This window comes from Chaetodon auriga, chromosome 9, assembly GCF_051107435.1.
Source record: "Chaetodon auriga isolate fChaAug3 chromosome 9, fChaAug3.hap1, whole genome shotgun sequence".
Classification (NCBI taxonomy): Eukaryota; Metazoa; Chordata; class Actinopteri; order Chaetodontiformes; family Chaetodontidae; genus Chaetodon; species Chaetodon auriga.
The window spans coordinates 19,362,262-19,377,712 of NC_135082.1; the positions used below are offsets into that span (position 1 = coordinate 19,362,262).

At 40.1% G+C, this 15,451-nt stretch overlaps 3 protein-coding genes across 3 annotated transcripts; 2 read left to right on the forward strand and 1 right to left on the reverse strand.

Moving 5' to 3' along the window:
• Positions 1-1,351: 1,351 nt before the first annotated feature.
• On the forward strand, positions 1,352-6,546 carry clic2 (chloride intracellular channel 2). The gene is made up of 6 exons (XM_076738332.1): positions 1,352-1,638; positions 3,317-3,426; positions 3,994-4,119; positions 4,221-4,321; positions 5,243-5,424; positions 5,864-6,546. Exons 1-6 carry the CDS (start codon positions 1,585-1,587, stop codon positions 6,023-6,025), a joined length of 735 nt encoding a protein of 244 aa, XP_076594447.1. The 5' UTR covers positions 1,352-1,584; the 3' UTR covers positions 6,026-6,546.
• Positions 6,547-6,696: 150 nt separating this feature from the next.
• urp1 (urotensin-related peptide 1) lies at positions 6,697-8,855 on the reverse strand. Its single transcript, XM_076739488.1, has 5 exons — positions 8,717-8,855; positions 8,320-8,448; positions 8,192-8,232; positions 7,645-7,750; positions 6,697-6,920 (listed from the first exon to the last, which is right to left on the reverse strand). The coding sequence occupies exons 1-5, from the start codon at positions 8,817-8,819 to the stop codon at positions 6,889-6,891; spliced, it is 411 nt and encodes a 136-aa protein (XP_076595603.1). The 5' UTR covers positions 8,820-8,855; the 3' UTR covers positions 6,697-6,888.
• A 3,095-nt stretch (positions 8,856-11,950) lies between these two features.
• On the forward strand, positions 11,951-14,697 carry c1galt1c1 (C1GALT1-specific chaperone 1). Its single transcript, XM_076739486.1, has 2 exons — positions 11,951-12,111; positions 13,026-14,697. Exon 2 carries the CDS (start codon positions 13,040-13,042, stop codon positions 13,991-13,993), a length of 954 nt encoding a protein of 317 aa, XP_076595601.1. The 5' UTR covers positions 11,951-12,111; positions 13,026-13,039; the 3' UTR covers positions 13,994-14,697.
• Positions 14,698-15,451: the final 754 nt, after the last annotated feature.

Sequence of the window (15,451 nt, forward strand, 5' to 3'; positions counted from 1 at the left end):
TTTAGAGAAGTCCACACCGCAGCATTGGGGAATTTGTCATAAAATTTCCCTTCCCCTATTTACTGTAAGTGATACCATTTTACAAGAAACGGCAACACTGAAGTGAGCCCTCGGTCCTCAGTCCCAGAGGACCTGTGGTCCTGAGATGAAAATCAACTGTCTTATTCATTTATTGTCCAAAAACCACCTACGCCGATCATTACTAATTACCACTTACAAAAAGCTGAATGTCTTAACTGGAAAGCACAAAGAGTTTTTAGCACTTTCTTCACACCTCAACTCAAGCAAAGCCAGTCTATAATCAAAAGTAACCTTCATCTTGATCCTTTCGATGCCCAAAGCACTGCCGATGTCCCCCCACTGTAATGCATTTCTCAAAATACCCCTGAACTATCTTAAAACATCTCTACCCTTGTTTGAAAGACGTGGCTGCAGCTGAATAAAACCGATCATACAATTAGCAAAATATACACTTTCCTCAGCAGTGGAAGGAATATTCAGGCCTTTTACTTTAGTAAAAACACCAGTAACAAAATGTAAAACTGCTCCATTAAACTTTTACAAGGTGAAAATAGTTCCATATTATCAGTGAACTGTACTTAAAGGACTCCAGGTAAAAATAATAATCACTACGCAGATTTAGTCATCTCACTGTTACAATGCTAATCTGTTATTGCATCATTATTACTGATGCATTAAGCTGTAAGCAGCATTTTAATATAAACTGCATTTGCTCATTTCAAGGTCGTGGTCATCATAGAATTTATTGTCATTCTCTCCATCTACAGTATGCAGGGAAACCAAAAGGCTTTGATGGTGTGCAAGTAAAGAAACAAACAAGTACAGAAGGATTTTTACATTTTCGCTTCACGACTGCAACAAACATTTACCCATTCATTGTTATTAAGTCACAAACACTCATCGATTAAAATCAGTGTGACTTTTAAAATGTATGTTCAGGCACCTCTTATAAACACTGTTAAGTCAACCAGACGGGAGGCTAAAAGGTTTCTGCCTTAAATTAGATTAGGTGTCTCTAATGTGTCCCAGTGAACGTCAGCACACAGTGGGTGCTTTGTATTTGTTACAGCCCTCCTGTGAAAAATGCCCCTAATCTATTACTCCCTCCATATCTAACATAGCTGGAATATGAGTGGCCCAAATGAATTGCCTGAATTTTTGTGAGTCACATGTTGTTATCAGTTCCTGTGTATTGCAATATGCAGAGGATCCTATTTTAAGCTCTGTTCTCATAGAGTTTGGCGAGGGTATATAAGAGAGTACCCCGCCCATCTCTCTGGATCCTCCCTCTCCCCTGACTGTAAAGTATGTTCAGAGCGATAGCCTCCACGGAGACCTCAGACAAAACACAACCAGCCGAGAGGTGTTACACTTTCTCCTGACTTCCACAGCCACGAAAACACTTGAAACCACTTGTTCAAGGGCGTTATCATCAGCTTTTTCTCCTCAGCTCTGTGGATTTTTTGTGGGGGAGTGAAAAGACGCACTGACTGCAAGAAGAAACTTTGACGAGAACAAGTATTTGGAATTTTAAAGAGTGAATTAAACTTTGTTTGGGACGACATGGCACTCCGGCAGAACTCTGACAAGGAGCCGAGCATCGAGTTGTTCATCAAGGTGAGATATTTCTTTCAATTTCACTATTTACTGGAAAGTAGAAGTAGACTGTGAGACATGTGAGAGAAAGCCAATCACACCTGAATTAAGTAATTCCACATGAATTTGCCTGTTTTACATCCTCTCTTTCAGGGGAAAAGTCACAGACAAAGAAAGGAGTCACTCTTTTATCAGTATTGTTGCAGGGCAGACATCTACAGTATGTTGCTGTATGAGCAGCATCAATCAGAGGACAACTCTCATTTTGATTGTGGCCTTCTATAGATACCATGTGCTGCAGATGCTGAAGTGTTTGCATCCCCCCACCCCACCCCCCCGAGGGTCACAGCACTTTTTTTTTATCAGTGAACTCTGGCCACAGATAGACAGTCAACTTTATCATTGCACACCCAGAAGGAGCAGGGAGCACGAAGGGTGACTGGCCTCAAGCCTGAGCTGGGCACACCCACTTTACTTACGCACACATTCAGAAACACTCATCCATATCAAGAAGTCACGTAAACAAATAGACATTTTTTTCCTCATTTCATGTTGCTCAATATCCAAACATTATTATTCATAGTGTCATACATCTACATAAACATGTTAATAGCATCTGTTCAGAGACACAGTGTCCTCTGATAAAAAACAAGGTCAAGTGAGCTCAAAAACAATATGCAGTAGACAGTACTGGTAGAAGTGTTATGTCTTTTTGTAAGCGAAACTCAACTTTTAGTCACTTGAAGGAACTGTTGGAAATTTTGGTTTATATGCTTATTTTTGCTGAGAGTTAGATGAGAAGATCAACATGACTCCCGTGTCTTTATGTTAAATATGAAGCTACAGGCAGCAGATCTTAGCTTAGCTTAGCATAAAGACTGGAAACAAGGGGAAACAGCTAGCCTGGCCCTCTCCGAAGGTGACAAAACTTGACTTTCAGCATCTCTTAAGTTCAATAATTAACACGTTATATCTTGTTTGTTTAATTCATACAAAAACCAAAGCGTAAAACTGACAAGTTGAGGTTTTAGAGGGGCTATGTGCAGGTTCCTCTTGGTCTGGCACGGCCAAAACTCAAAAGAAGAGGAACAGGAAATCACTGCCCCCATCCAAGAATTAGTCACCACAAAAACCCCTGTAAAAATGCAGCATGTCGGGTTTTTATAAATATTAAACAAACAGGATTTGACGTGTTATTTAGTGAGCGTTGGAAGGCAGATTTTGTGACCCTACAGAGCCGGGCTAGCTGTTTCCAGTCTTTACATTAGGCTAATCTAAGCAGCTGCTGGCTGTCTCGTCATAACCTTACAGACATGAGAGCAGCACAGTATGTACCCTCTCATTTAACCACCAGCGAGAAACTGAATGAGTGAATTTCCCAGAATGTCAAACTATTCCTTAAACAACATATTAGTAAAAAGCACAGGTTGGGCTTTAAACAGCTGTCATATTGTGAGATAACTGTAGCAATGTTAGCGGAGATGTTAGCGACAGTTGTTATCCGCTGTAACACAGCGCCTCCTTTTCCCTGCAGAGAGGAAAACACCTTCAAATGTGCCAGAAATGTTGTTCGCTTGCAAAATCACTTGTTTATCAGCAGAGGAGAGGAGAGAAGATATTGTGAAAGCTTCACCGGCTGAATCGGGCCATAATATGAAGACAGAACAAGATAAAATGTATCACTTTCTGTGTTTTTCAGGCTGGACATGATGGCGAGAACGTGGGGAACTGCCCCTTCTGCCAAAGGCTCTTCATGGTTTTATGGCTGAAAGGAGTCAAGTTCACCGTGACCACTGTTGACATGAGGAAGTAAGCACCCCTCCTGTGGCAAAAAAAACACTTCCTGAGCATCTGGTCACAGGGACTTTCACACAGAACTCTATTAAGAAGCAAAACGAGAGAGAAATTGAGAGGTTTCTTTCACTAATCCAAAGCATTTCTCACTTATCAATAGGTGTGTTGCTCACTCTGTCTCCCAGAGGTCAGAGGGAGGAGCCCATGAGGCCAAAGTGTACAAAGAGCTCTGTGTCGCTTTCAAACAAACACCTCCTTTAATTGAGGCTTTATTGTGTGAATTTCTCAGGGTCATTACCGGAGAGCAAATAAGATCAGGAAACTTTGAAAGGATGCTGATAATTGAATGATTCAGAACGCACACACAACGGGCCTTTTACACAGGCGACCACTCCCAGCGCTGTGGGTTTTTTCATAACTAAATCAACAGCCTGTGTTGAAATCGTTAATCCGCGGTGCCACATTTGATTCTGACGAGCCTTGATAACACGACGCGCTCTCAGTTTCGATGTGCTTGATAACAGTCTGGTTGAACGAACAGAATTAAATCAGATGTCTCCCATCTTTCCGCGTCCTCTCCAGGAAGCCGGCTGAGCTCAAAGACCTGGCCCCTGGGACTAACCCGCCTTTCCTCCTCTACAACGGCACCCTCAAAACAGACTTCATCAAAATCGAGGAGTTTCTTGAACAAACACTGGCCCCTCCCAGGTATTGTTGCACTTGATTATTAAACAGATATTAATGCAGAGTGATTTTCTCTCATCAAACAAGTTTACTCCCAGGCTTCTCCTTTCTTCCCTGGCCTGCAGGTATCCTCACCTCAGCCCATTAAACAAAGAGTCCTTTGACGTCGGAGCTGACATTTTTGCAAAGTTCTCTGCTTTCATCAAGAACAGTCCAAATAACGCCTGTAAGTTGTGGCTGTTGTGATTAAATATGCAGCAGCTCGTGATGCTTCACTTATTCAGACCTGCATGGATGTGACATAAACAGATACACATTCAAGAAAATATGTTTTTAAGGTGCCATCACAGAAAGTGCATTTATTCAAGTATTGCACTTAAACTGTGAGGTACTTCACTTAAGTGGTTCCCTCTTATGTTACTTTATTCCTCTACTCTGCTACATTTCAGACAGAAATATTACACTTTTTACTCCACAACATTTATTTGACAGCTATACTGTGAAACATGTTCAGATTTTATTTAGAAAATGAGCCTCTAAAACATTGTTTATTTATTATTATCTAGAATAAACTGCCAAATAGTACATAAAGTACTTAGAATTAGCTCAACTTTGACTAAATAATTCAGTTAAATTAAAATGCTTACATACACATCCATTATTATAATGTAAAAACTCTGTATGGGGCTACTTTTGTGAAATGAATACCTTCATTTTGCTGAAAATATTTCTGCACTTTTACTTAAGAAAAGCCTGAAAGCCGAAGTTTTCCTAGTAAATTTATACTATTGAATTGATACTTTCACTAAAGGATCTGATCAAAAGTGAAAGTGAAAAAAATGTCTCAGTGATACGTTGATGTGTACGCAGTATTTTATGTTTCACCTACACTCTGTTCCATTAGCCATTTGCAATCTATTGTTTCAATCCATGTTTCCAAGTTTATCATTGATTTTGTGTATAATATATGTACCTACAAGCAACTACAGCTGTTAAATAAATGTTATAGAGAAAAGGTACAAAGTTGCATAAAATAAAGGACCTCAAAATTGTTGTCAAATGTACTCACAGTTTATCCGTAGTTACAATGCACCTCTGGCAATTACAAACAAAAACACAACATATCTCTGTGTTTCTGATTCTCCAGTTCAGGAGAAAAACCTGCTGCGTGAGTTCCATCGCCTGGATGTCTACCTGAACTCCCCCCTCCCCGAGGAAATCGACCACAACTCCAGAGAGACCATCACCGTCTCCAAGAGGAAATACCTGGACGGCGACCGCCTCACCTTAGCTGACTGCAACCTGCTGCCCAAGCTGCACGTTATCAGGGTGAGACAGTGCGTTATCATTCTGGGGTCATCTCCGGTGCACTGCAGGTTTCTTGGTTCACTTTGTGCTCTATAGAGTAAATCTTCTGTCTGGAGGCCGAGGAGGAAAGCAATGATGTACATGTGCTCAAGTCCTTTGCCAAATTACCTGAATATTTAGATTTTAAGCATCAGGATTAACAATCTAATGTTTGAGTCATGGAGGTCAAAATTTCTGCAGCATGAGTGCTTCTATATTTTATGTTCATGTAGCTGATAATACATGCATACTTTTACTTAAGTAACAGATGTTTACCTGCATGAGTGTTTTTACAGTTTACTTGAGTAGTTGAATATTTCAGTGTTACTTATTTAAATGATCTTTCACTCCTGATCTTTAAGTACCTGGTGTACTCTCTGTTTCTCAGGTTAATTTCAGTCTTCCTGTCATTTTATTTCAGATTGCTGCCAAGAAGTACTGCGACTTTGACATCCCTGCACATTTCACAGGCGTGTGGCGATACCTTGAGAACGCCTACGAGAGAGAGGAGTTCAAGCAGACGTGTCCGGCCGACATTGAAATCGAGAAGGCTTACTTCACTGTGGCCAACAAGAGGAAATAAACTTTTGATTCTCTGTCATATAAGTCCTGTTTTCAGCCAGTGTAACTGTGCATGTAAAGATGTTGATCTGTAGAGGGCGCTACAACCTACACGAGTAAACTGTGCCAATGAATCGGACACTATTCCACCTTAAACACCCTGACCTGCTACAGCAGACTTTGGGACACTCTAAAGCAAAATGTTTTATTGGTTGTATGTATTGACTATCCGCTGTCTCTCACAGAGAAATGGTGCATTTATTCCGCATCGAAAAAGGCCAAACGTGCAATTGACTGTTTGTGTTTATAGTGTAAATAAATTTTTTCATGCTTTTTATGATCAAAACACCCTCGTTAAAGTATAAAGATTGTGTTAGTGTGAGCAGCAGCTGCAGAAACCTTCACAAACAGTTCATCTGTATTCAAAACATGAAATACATTTCTTCTTCTTCTTCTTCTTCTTCTTACACTGTACAAATACAGTTTGATTAAATTGTCTCACTGTCACACTAATAAAAGTATCATATTCGTTTGTCATAGTGATTTTGTGTGTGTGCGTGCTGAGTGGTGCTGTAATGCTCCCTCGTGGGAATGAATGAAGAAACAATCCTGAACTTCATCGTCCTTTTGGTCTCATGCAGTAATTATTGTCTTTAACTTGAAGTATCACAACCAAAAGCAGGTCACGTAAATGGCATTTCTGATATTCAAGTTTATTCTCAGCCACAAAAAAGACCATTTTACATTCTTCAAAAATATACTTTCTGTTGATCCAGTTTAGATGAACATACTGTTCAGTGGGAAACAAAAATGGTGATGGAGAGCGAAGGCGATTCCAACCAGGCTGAGCTGAAGGTGCGCCAGACGTCCTGCCGCGGCCGGGCTCTAGTTGGTGACACAGTATTTCCAGAAACATGCTGGAAGGACGTCAGAGAGAAAAATTACAATATCTATTTACAATATCAAAAGTAAATTATTACATTATTATCCCCTATTCAGTCCTGTAACGTATCACAAGTAACATTTTAGTGTACTTGCACTTTACACACTATACTATTGGCAATATTTTATTTCAAGTTTCCGTATTTAGTATTTATAAGGAGGTTATAAACTTTTAATAAATTGTTTGGAACATGCACAATAATGTAGCTGTAAGCAGACATAACTGTTTATTAATGTGTTGATCAAGAACTATAAGTTCTAAAGCTGGTGTATAAACAGATGACAATATGGTAAAATACAGTTGTAATAAGGCAAAATATGCCTTCATAGGGAAGTTATGATTGCTGTCAAATACTGTACATTAATAAAACAAAGAAAAGTTTTCACTGAGCACTTAAAATGAGTCTCTGTATATTTTCACCACAGTGGAGTTATGTGCTCGTGCTTGTAATATCTGTTTGAGTGTACTTGTACTTCCACCTGTTTCAGTGTAAGTTATCTCAGCTACCTTGAATGGTACAAACCTTACTTAAACATCCTTTTATTAGATCATCAGTTTCTCACGGCGTCAGCTCAGATATCAGGCGAGGTATTACTATGATGATGGACTCGGGGCTAAACGCTCGAGCCCGTGTCACAGACTGGGTATGAGGAGCAGGTGTGGCATGTGCCTGATAGAAAATAATAAGAGTCACTCACCTCTTTTGTTTGTTTTGGGCAGGTTCTGCTCTGATCTGACAAAACCCTGAGAGCGAAGCTTGTCAGCCGCTGCCAGCTTCAAAACAGCTTCTCTGAGGTCCTCAACCTAAAAACAAGGAAAAAACATGACGAAAGCAGATGATGATTTGTTATAAACTCATCATCGGTGGTGCAGTACAGCCTAACTCACACAACCCACGTTTTAGCCTGCTGGCATTGACTTCTAGTTGATTTTAGAGTTGATTTCAAAGTTAACCACATAGATACTTGCACTCAAACTCAGATCCTGCAACTGTTACTGCTATTAATTCAACCCCGATGTTGACTTTAAACTAAAGGAGAGGCATTTGTCGTCAGTAACCCTGGAATAGCCTTCAAGTTGAGCTTTCTGTGCAATTTCTGCAATTTTAATTTTTTTTGTCTTGTTTTTGTTTATTCCATAAAGCACTTTGTAACTTTGTTATGGAAAATCCTTCACTATTAAACAACATGTAGTGCTATATCATTACTTCCTTAAGACAGTGTACAGAGACATAATCAGCCTTACCATGTTCGCAAACTTATCTTGTTGTCCCACATCTTTAGCCCCTTAAAAATAAAAATAAATGTCATTTTATTGACCATATGTGACTGATTTGTCTGCAACTTTCTGCATTATGTTTGCATTGTTTTTACCTTTATTCCAGGAGTCTCTCCCTCCGCTGTGCTGCATCAGTAGAGGATACAGATTATTCATCTCTCTCTGCTCCGCCTCAGCAGTGTTGGGTTCATCCTCCACCTCTGACACTAATTTCTGAATGAAATCTGTTGAGATGAAACAGCTTCCTCTAATCATCCTGTCATCATGACAGTAGCCCATCCCTGCAGCGAGTTCAGTGGAAGGCCTTACAAAATGTATTTCTGGATTTTGAACCATATCTCAAAGGGCAAAAAGCTCCACCAGCTGAGCTAATACCTCACAGCCGGCAAAGCAGGAGTGCTGCTCTAGTTTTGCTAATGGCAAAAGGTAGAATTTACCTTAAGTAATCCAACACTTTCAGTAAAATTGAAGAAAATAATGGAAGAGTCTTACCTGCCTGTGGCTCCAGGTTGGAGTCAGGGTACAGAGGCAGAGCATGTGTCCTTCTTGCAGAACAAATCACAGCTACGAGGTAAAACAGAGCCACAGAGAGCATGGTGCCTTTATCTTTAGATGGTCAGATCTGGACTATACCTCTGCTTGGCAAAGACCTTCACTTATATATCCTCAGTGGCCATCCATCACAATCTGATCAATACATTATCATCACACCCAGTCTCCTTCTTAATGGTTTTGACGCGATGGATCAGGCGTCATAGACACCATTTAGGGGACCCTGTCAATTCAGCCGGAGCCTATCTGTGCTTGTACAGAGAGGCCTAACAAATGTTTACTCTGCAGCAGTAATCAGCGGCTGTCCAGCGGAGCTCTGATGGTTTATGTCTGACACCATTTCAGCGTGATGGGCTGTTCAAACGTATCATTGCTCATGTCTGAGATCACAGGCGCACAGCTGGTGGAACTGTGTCACTGAAGGTTTCGACGTGACTAACATTTCTGAAGCGATTAATTGTGACTGTCCGTCAGGGCAAACAGGTCACATTGTGGTGCACATGTTGCAAATTTTGTTAATTGCGAGTTAAAGGTACAAACAGTAAGAGACTGTGTTCTTGTGTCATGTTTTTTGCTGTTTCTGGAGGCCCAACTATATACAAAGTAGTGGCAAAATGTGAAGTTTAAACAATTAGTTACTTAATTACAATGTGGCACATCATGTCCTCTTCCTTCTGTTGTACTGAAAATTATAGATTAACCTACTCTTTGTCTTATTTCTGCTCGATTAGTCTCTTATGTTGAATATTTCGTTACTGTTGTAATACTCTGAATACTGTGCATTATTGAGTAGGATTGGGGGTTGAAGGTGAGTGGATTTGATTAAGAAGAAATCTTAGAGACACCAAGCAGATAACTGTGTTGAGAGTCCTTTGAGGGGAAAATTACAACGTGACTTTTAACAGTTAATCGATAACTCATTTCATAAACAGCTTAAAATGTAAAGGAAACTCTAATTGTTTGATATGAAAGATCAAAACGAGTTAAGAGTTTGGCTGTTGGAGGAGGCTGCAGGGCTGCAGGGCTTTTTGTCAAACTGAAAGGTCACTAATGCTCTTCAGATGAGTGGACGTGGTATCAGGTGATTTATAAGGCTGTCTCCACATCTGAAATTGCTGTTGAGAACAACAATATTTGATACATTTGGCTGCAGAGCAGTCAGTGAGAAGAACACAGCTGAGTTTGGTTTTAAGGTCGAGCAGTGATTTCAGACACATCACTCATTTGGAAAAAGAAATAAACAATAACTAACTAATAGCTATCAATAACTATCTTGGTTAAAATTACATACAGGACTCACATTGATGGGTTAATTGTGGACCCTCAATGATGCAAAAAGATTGTCCTTCAGGAAAGTGGCCCCTGACTGTGACTAACACGTCATTACATCAATAAATTGTCAATATGGAACAATGTGCACAGTAAGTAGTATTTCATTGTTGTAGCCTTTCGAGTTGGACCTTATGTACTTTCCTGTCAGGTAGATTAGTTTTGTGGTTCTCAACCCAGGGATTAGGTCCCTCCAAAGGGTCCCAGGATAAATCTGAGAGGTCATTAAATGATTTAAAAAAAAAAAAAAAAAAACAGGTTTTGCTGCACAAATTTGTATCTATTTTGTAGACTTTGGACTAAATCTTTGAATTTTGTGAAATGTTGGAGAACGTTGCCTCTTTCTGCCTTGGACCGTTTAAATAAAAGAAAACAACTTGTTTGAAGGGGAAATGTCTCTTTGGCTGAACTGTTAACAACCTCAGAGACATCTGAAACAAGACAATGAACCCCAGCAACATATTGTTTATTTGCAGGAAGTCGAGTTGGGAACTGCTGGCTTAATCTTTCACAATGGGTTGTATTTGATAAATATCATATTATTTATGATGAAGATAAATGAGGTTGCCCTCATTTGCAAGGACATCAAGTTATGGACAGTTACAGAGTAGTAATTTTTAGCATGCGTTGAAGATCATTCTAAAAATTTGCGGCACTTAAAGAAAAGGCAGACGTTTTATATCCAGACTGGCTCGTGGGTCCAAAGTTCCAATTCAGCATCATTGAGTCGAAAGGTGGTAACTCTACAACAAGGGCTGTAGAGATAAACAAGTGATGTTTATTACACCTCTTTGCCAGACAAAACCAGCCCACCTTATCATACGGGTACAATGGTGAGGACTGTAACTATCACCAGTGATAAATCTGAGAGCACCACATTAGACCGTGTCTGTGGGTTCCAGAGTGGAAGGAGCAGCACTTCTATAAAATACATCCGCACAATCAAAAACTACCTCAATAACACTCTTTCTACCGATGATAGGGATAAAGTAAAACAGATAAAGTAAAGTACAAGTACCTCAAAATTATGCTTACAGCACTTGAATAAATGTGGTAGGTTGAATGTAGGTAGATGCCTTCATTATGTCCCCTCACTACGAAAACCACATCTTGGCATCAGGTATGTTTTGTGAATTAGTCAAATACAGTTTGATGAGTATGGGCCATTTCTCTGAACATAAGCTCCTAAAGTTGCTGCATGTTTAAGCAGGACAGGGCAGTTTGCTTTATTAAGGGGCAAACGGGATATAATATGAGTTTGATCTGTTAGCTGCAGCCCTCACATGAATAGAAATTTAAAAAATATTTTACACATACATACACAGTTGTGGAGTTTCTACAAGTGAATTTTTGCCATTTTTCTTAAAGAATTAATCAGTCATGAAAATGGAGGATGATTAGTTTTCTGTAGGTTGACTAACTAATTATTTAACTTTTTTTTTTTTTCATCTGTAGCTGCAACTGAATTTTGTCTTTCCCCACAATTGCAACAAATTTCCAGTTTTAATAAGCGCTTGTATAGGTGTCAAAAACTTGCCTGAAATGTAAGAAAATAACCCATCCAGAATACAAAACACTTAAGTTCAGCCATGATTGGAGCACTACAAAGGTGCCATTTTTACAACCCCACATTCAAACCACAAAGAATGAATGTAAAATACAATAAATAATGTAAACGTGATATGAAATAAACGTGTGACTGTGACATTAAATAAAATAACATTTAGAAATATATATATACGTTTTCTTTACTTACTTAGTAATTAACGCCACAAATGAAAGCGGCTGTTAAGATTATTCGAACGCAACCTCAGCTGAGTCACGTGACCTCGGAACGCGGAAGACGCTGTTGTTGAGCGTTAGCACTGGCGAGAACCATGCAGTTACCTGGTTGTTAATTAACTGTCCTGACAGACGTTGGTAATCTCACCAAACAGGAAAGGTGGGAGCTGATAGACAAGCGAAAACGTGAGCACCACCTGGAACGGCAGCATTCACCCTGCTAGGTACAATAAATGCTCTTTATTTGTTGTATGTATGCTGCTAACAAGACTTCCGAGTTAGTCGTGTAGTGTAACGTTACGCAGTTAGGATGCTAACATTCAGCTAACAGCTGGTAGTTACAGTGACTTCCCCTAAACTGCCTGCTGTAACGTCGAGACGTCAGCTAATGTTAATTAGTGTTAATGTTAGCTGCACGAACTGGCTAAGAGTCCGAACAGATGGATGTCTGCGAAGTTTCATCGAGTCACTGAACTGTTAAATGCTTTAAGACAAGCTCAGGCATTAAGTTTCTAGCTGCTTTAGCTTTCACATCGTGCCTTGTCGCGTTTCGCTAAAAACAGGATCATAATGAGAATTACTGAGTTTATTTAGACAGATAAACTAAGGGCTTATGTCAAGATGTGGCTTTTGTCATGAGAAAATTGTAAACACTAAGTTCAGTTGTGTTTGTTTACTGTTTGGCTACTTAGATGATTATCAAGATGTGCTATGAATGACTTTAAATTACATTAGGCCTGCAACTAACGATCGTTTTCAGAGGGGTAGTCTGGGCCCAGGCCATGATGGGCTTTAAAGGTGATAAATAACATCTTAAAATCAATTCTGTAACAAAGTGGTAGTCAGTGTAAAGTCATTGAAAGGAGAGAAATATGATATCTTTTTGATGGTAGTCATTTCTGATTTATGCCAGTTGCCAGAAATAAAAATGTGTGCAGCTTTCAATGACTGTAAAACTCTACGGAACAGATTTTTGCAATGTTTTTAAGATGATGCATGATGATTATTCTTTGCTTTACACATTTCTAGTGGGTCATAAGTGATAATTGAGAGGGATTACTTTTGTATGAGTGTATAAATTGCTTTTCAGGATAACCCTGTATAGTATACCTTCTAATGCATTTTCTCTCTTGTCCAGCGTCTGCTGCCAAAATGCTGTCCGAAGGAGGTTCTTTCATGAAGGGGATGGTCATGGGAGGCCTCTTCTGCTTGGTGCTGTCACTTCTGGGTAGTTTCAGCCCCAGCAAGGTGTCCAGGACAGAGGACCATCACCATCATCACGTCAAGGCTCCAAGTAAAGATGAGCTGACGCGCCTCTCTGACAGTCAAGTGCAGGAGTTGAGCAATCAAGTCCGGGTCTCTTGCATCATCATGGTCCAGCCCAAGATCCTTGTTTACTGGGCTACTGCTGTTGACACCTGGAGCAAACACTGCGATAAGTCTGTGTTTTACACCTCTGAGACTTCTAAGGCGCTCGAGGCTGTAGACCTGAATGAAAAAGATGACTGGGCGAGGTTACGTAAAGCTCTGAAGCATGCTTATGAGAACGCTGGTGACCTGCGCTGGTTCTTTGTGGCACAACCGACCACGTTCGCCATCATCGAGAACCTCAAATACCTGGTGCTGACAAAGGATCCCAGCGAGCCCTTCTACCTGGGCAATGCTATGAAGTCAGGGGAGCTTGAGTATGTGGCGTATGATAGCGGCATTGTTCTGAGCTATGAAGCCCTGAAAAGGCTGGTGCATGTGTTCCAGGATGAGAACAAATGTCCAGAAAGAGGACGTGCTCTGTGGAAGCTGAGCGAGGACAAGCAGCTGGCCGTGTGTCTCAAATATACAGGTGTCTTCGCCGAGAATGGAGAAGACGCACACGGAAAGGGCCTGTTCAACAGCAAGAGTGTGGACAGCCTGATAACGGACAGCATGAAGGACAACCCCGCTAACGTGGTGGAGGGCTGCTGCTCCGACATGGCGGTCACATTCAACGGGATGTCGCCGAATCAAATGCAGGTTATGATGTTTGGAGTTTACAGACTTCGTCCTTACGGCCACGTTTTTCATGACTCGTTAGTATTTTACCCTCCTGAAGGTTCAGACAATGACTAGAGACTCGTTCCTTCAAGCTGGATGTGACATTTTAAATTTTTTGCTTCTGTGATGGCAAACCTAACTTTGGGGAGATGGTTTTCTTATGCTGTTTGTAAAACTGGATCCTGGGTGGGAATAACACTTTTATGTGATTTGTACATTTTGCACTTGGCACAATCAGCACCCCATTGCTTTGTGGTGTAAGTTAGCAGAGCCGATGGGTGTGCCGTCCTTTGAAGGAAGATGGAGCTGGGAAATGAAATGTGTGACATGAGACATCTGGAAGTTTCTGTTTCTGTGATATTATGTATCTTAATTATTTGTATTTCTGTGGTCTTAAAGCTGCATTAGTTACTAGATAATCCTGTTTTTTGAACATGACAAGTTTCTGAAATGATTTAACTGTTTAAAAGTGCTCGGCCATCTTTACCACATAATGAACAACTGCTTTTTTATCTCTGAGAATACATGACCCAACTCATTTAAAGATTGTATGGACGGACCAGTGATCAGTTACATACGGTGACCCAGCCGAGCTCTTCTTGTGACCTTATGCTTGGTTATCTCCACGTAGGAAGAACTGGCCTTCACAGCCGAAATGGAAAATAATATACCTCAGTGTTGACTTCTGGGTAAAGTATATTTCTTCTGTCACATATTAAAAAAAACAAAAAAAGGGACTTTCGAGTAATTAAAGTGAATAAAATTAATTTCTGATTAAACTTACTGTGGTGGCGTTGAATGGTCTTAGAAAGACGGCTCAAAGGTGGGAATGAAGATGAAAGTGTGTCAGAGTGAACATCATACAGAAGAGTGCCGGCAGCTTTCCAGGTGTTTACTTCGTCCAGTACACTGAATTATTTTTGATAACGGGAAATATTTGTGCACTTAAACAACTGCTTTGTTAAGCCGAACAACTTTTATATAAAACTCTAAATGTCTTCTTCTGCAAACTGTGGCCACCATTTTATATTAGTAACACCACTGTGTTGTTGCATCTTAACATATAATGTCTGTTCATGTTTTGCTGCTATCAGGTAAGAAAAGAATCAAGTATTGTAGCTCTAATTGATGCCCTGGTACTGTTGAAAATATGGTGTCACATTATAACAAATGTTATTGACAAAACTGAACATGAGGGACCAACTGCATCACCCTCACTGATATAAAAGGGGGTGGACAAAATATTAGAAACACCTTTTATAGGCGTAACAACACAGTTCAACAGCAGCACAAACCAAAAGCTGAATCCACATTGTGAAAGTTTCATTAAATCTGAACATTACAGCCTTCATGAAGGTAAGATTTTTTTTTTATTTTTTTTTTTATTGCAGGGCTGTTGTATTAGATGGTATTATTTTTAGCTCAGTATATCCCTTTTTACCTGACAGGAAGCACACAAAGACCTTCACCCACTAAGGTGAGGAGCAGAATAACAGGTCTAACACTGCACAGCTGTGTCACTCTGCCACTCCC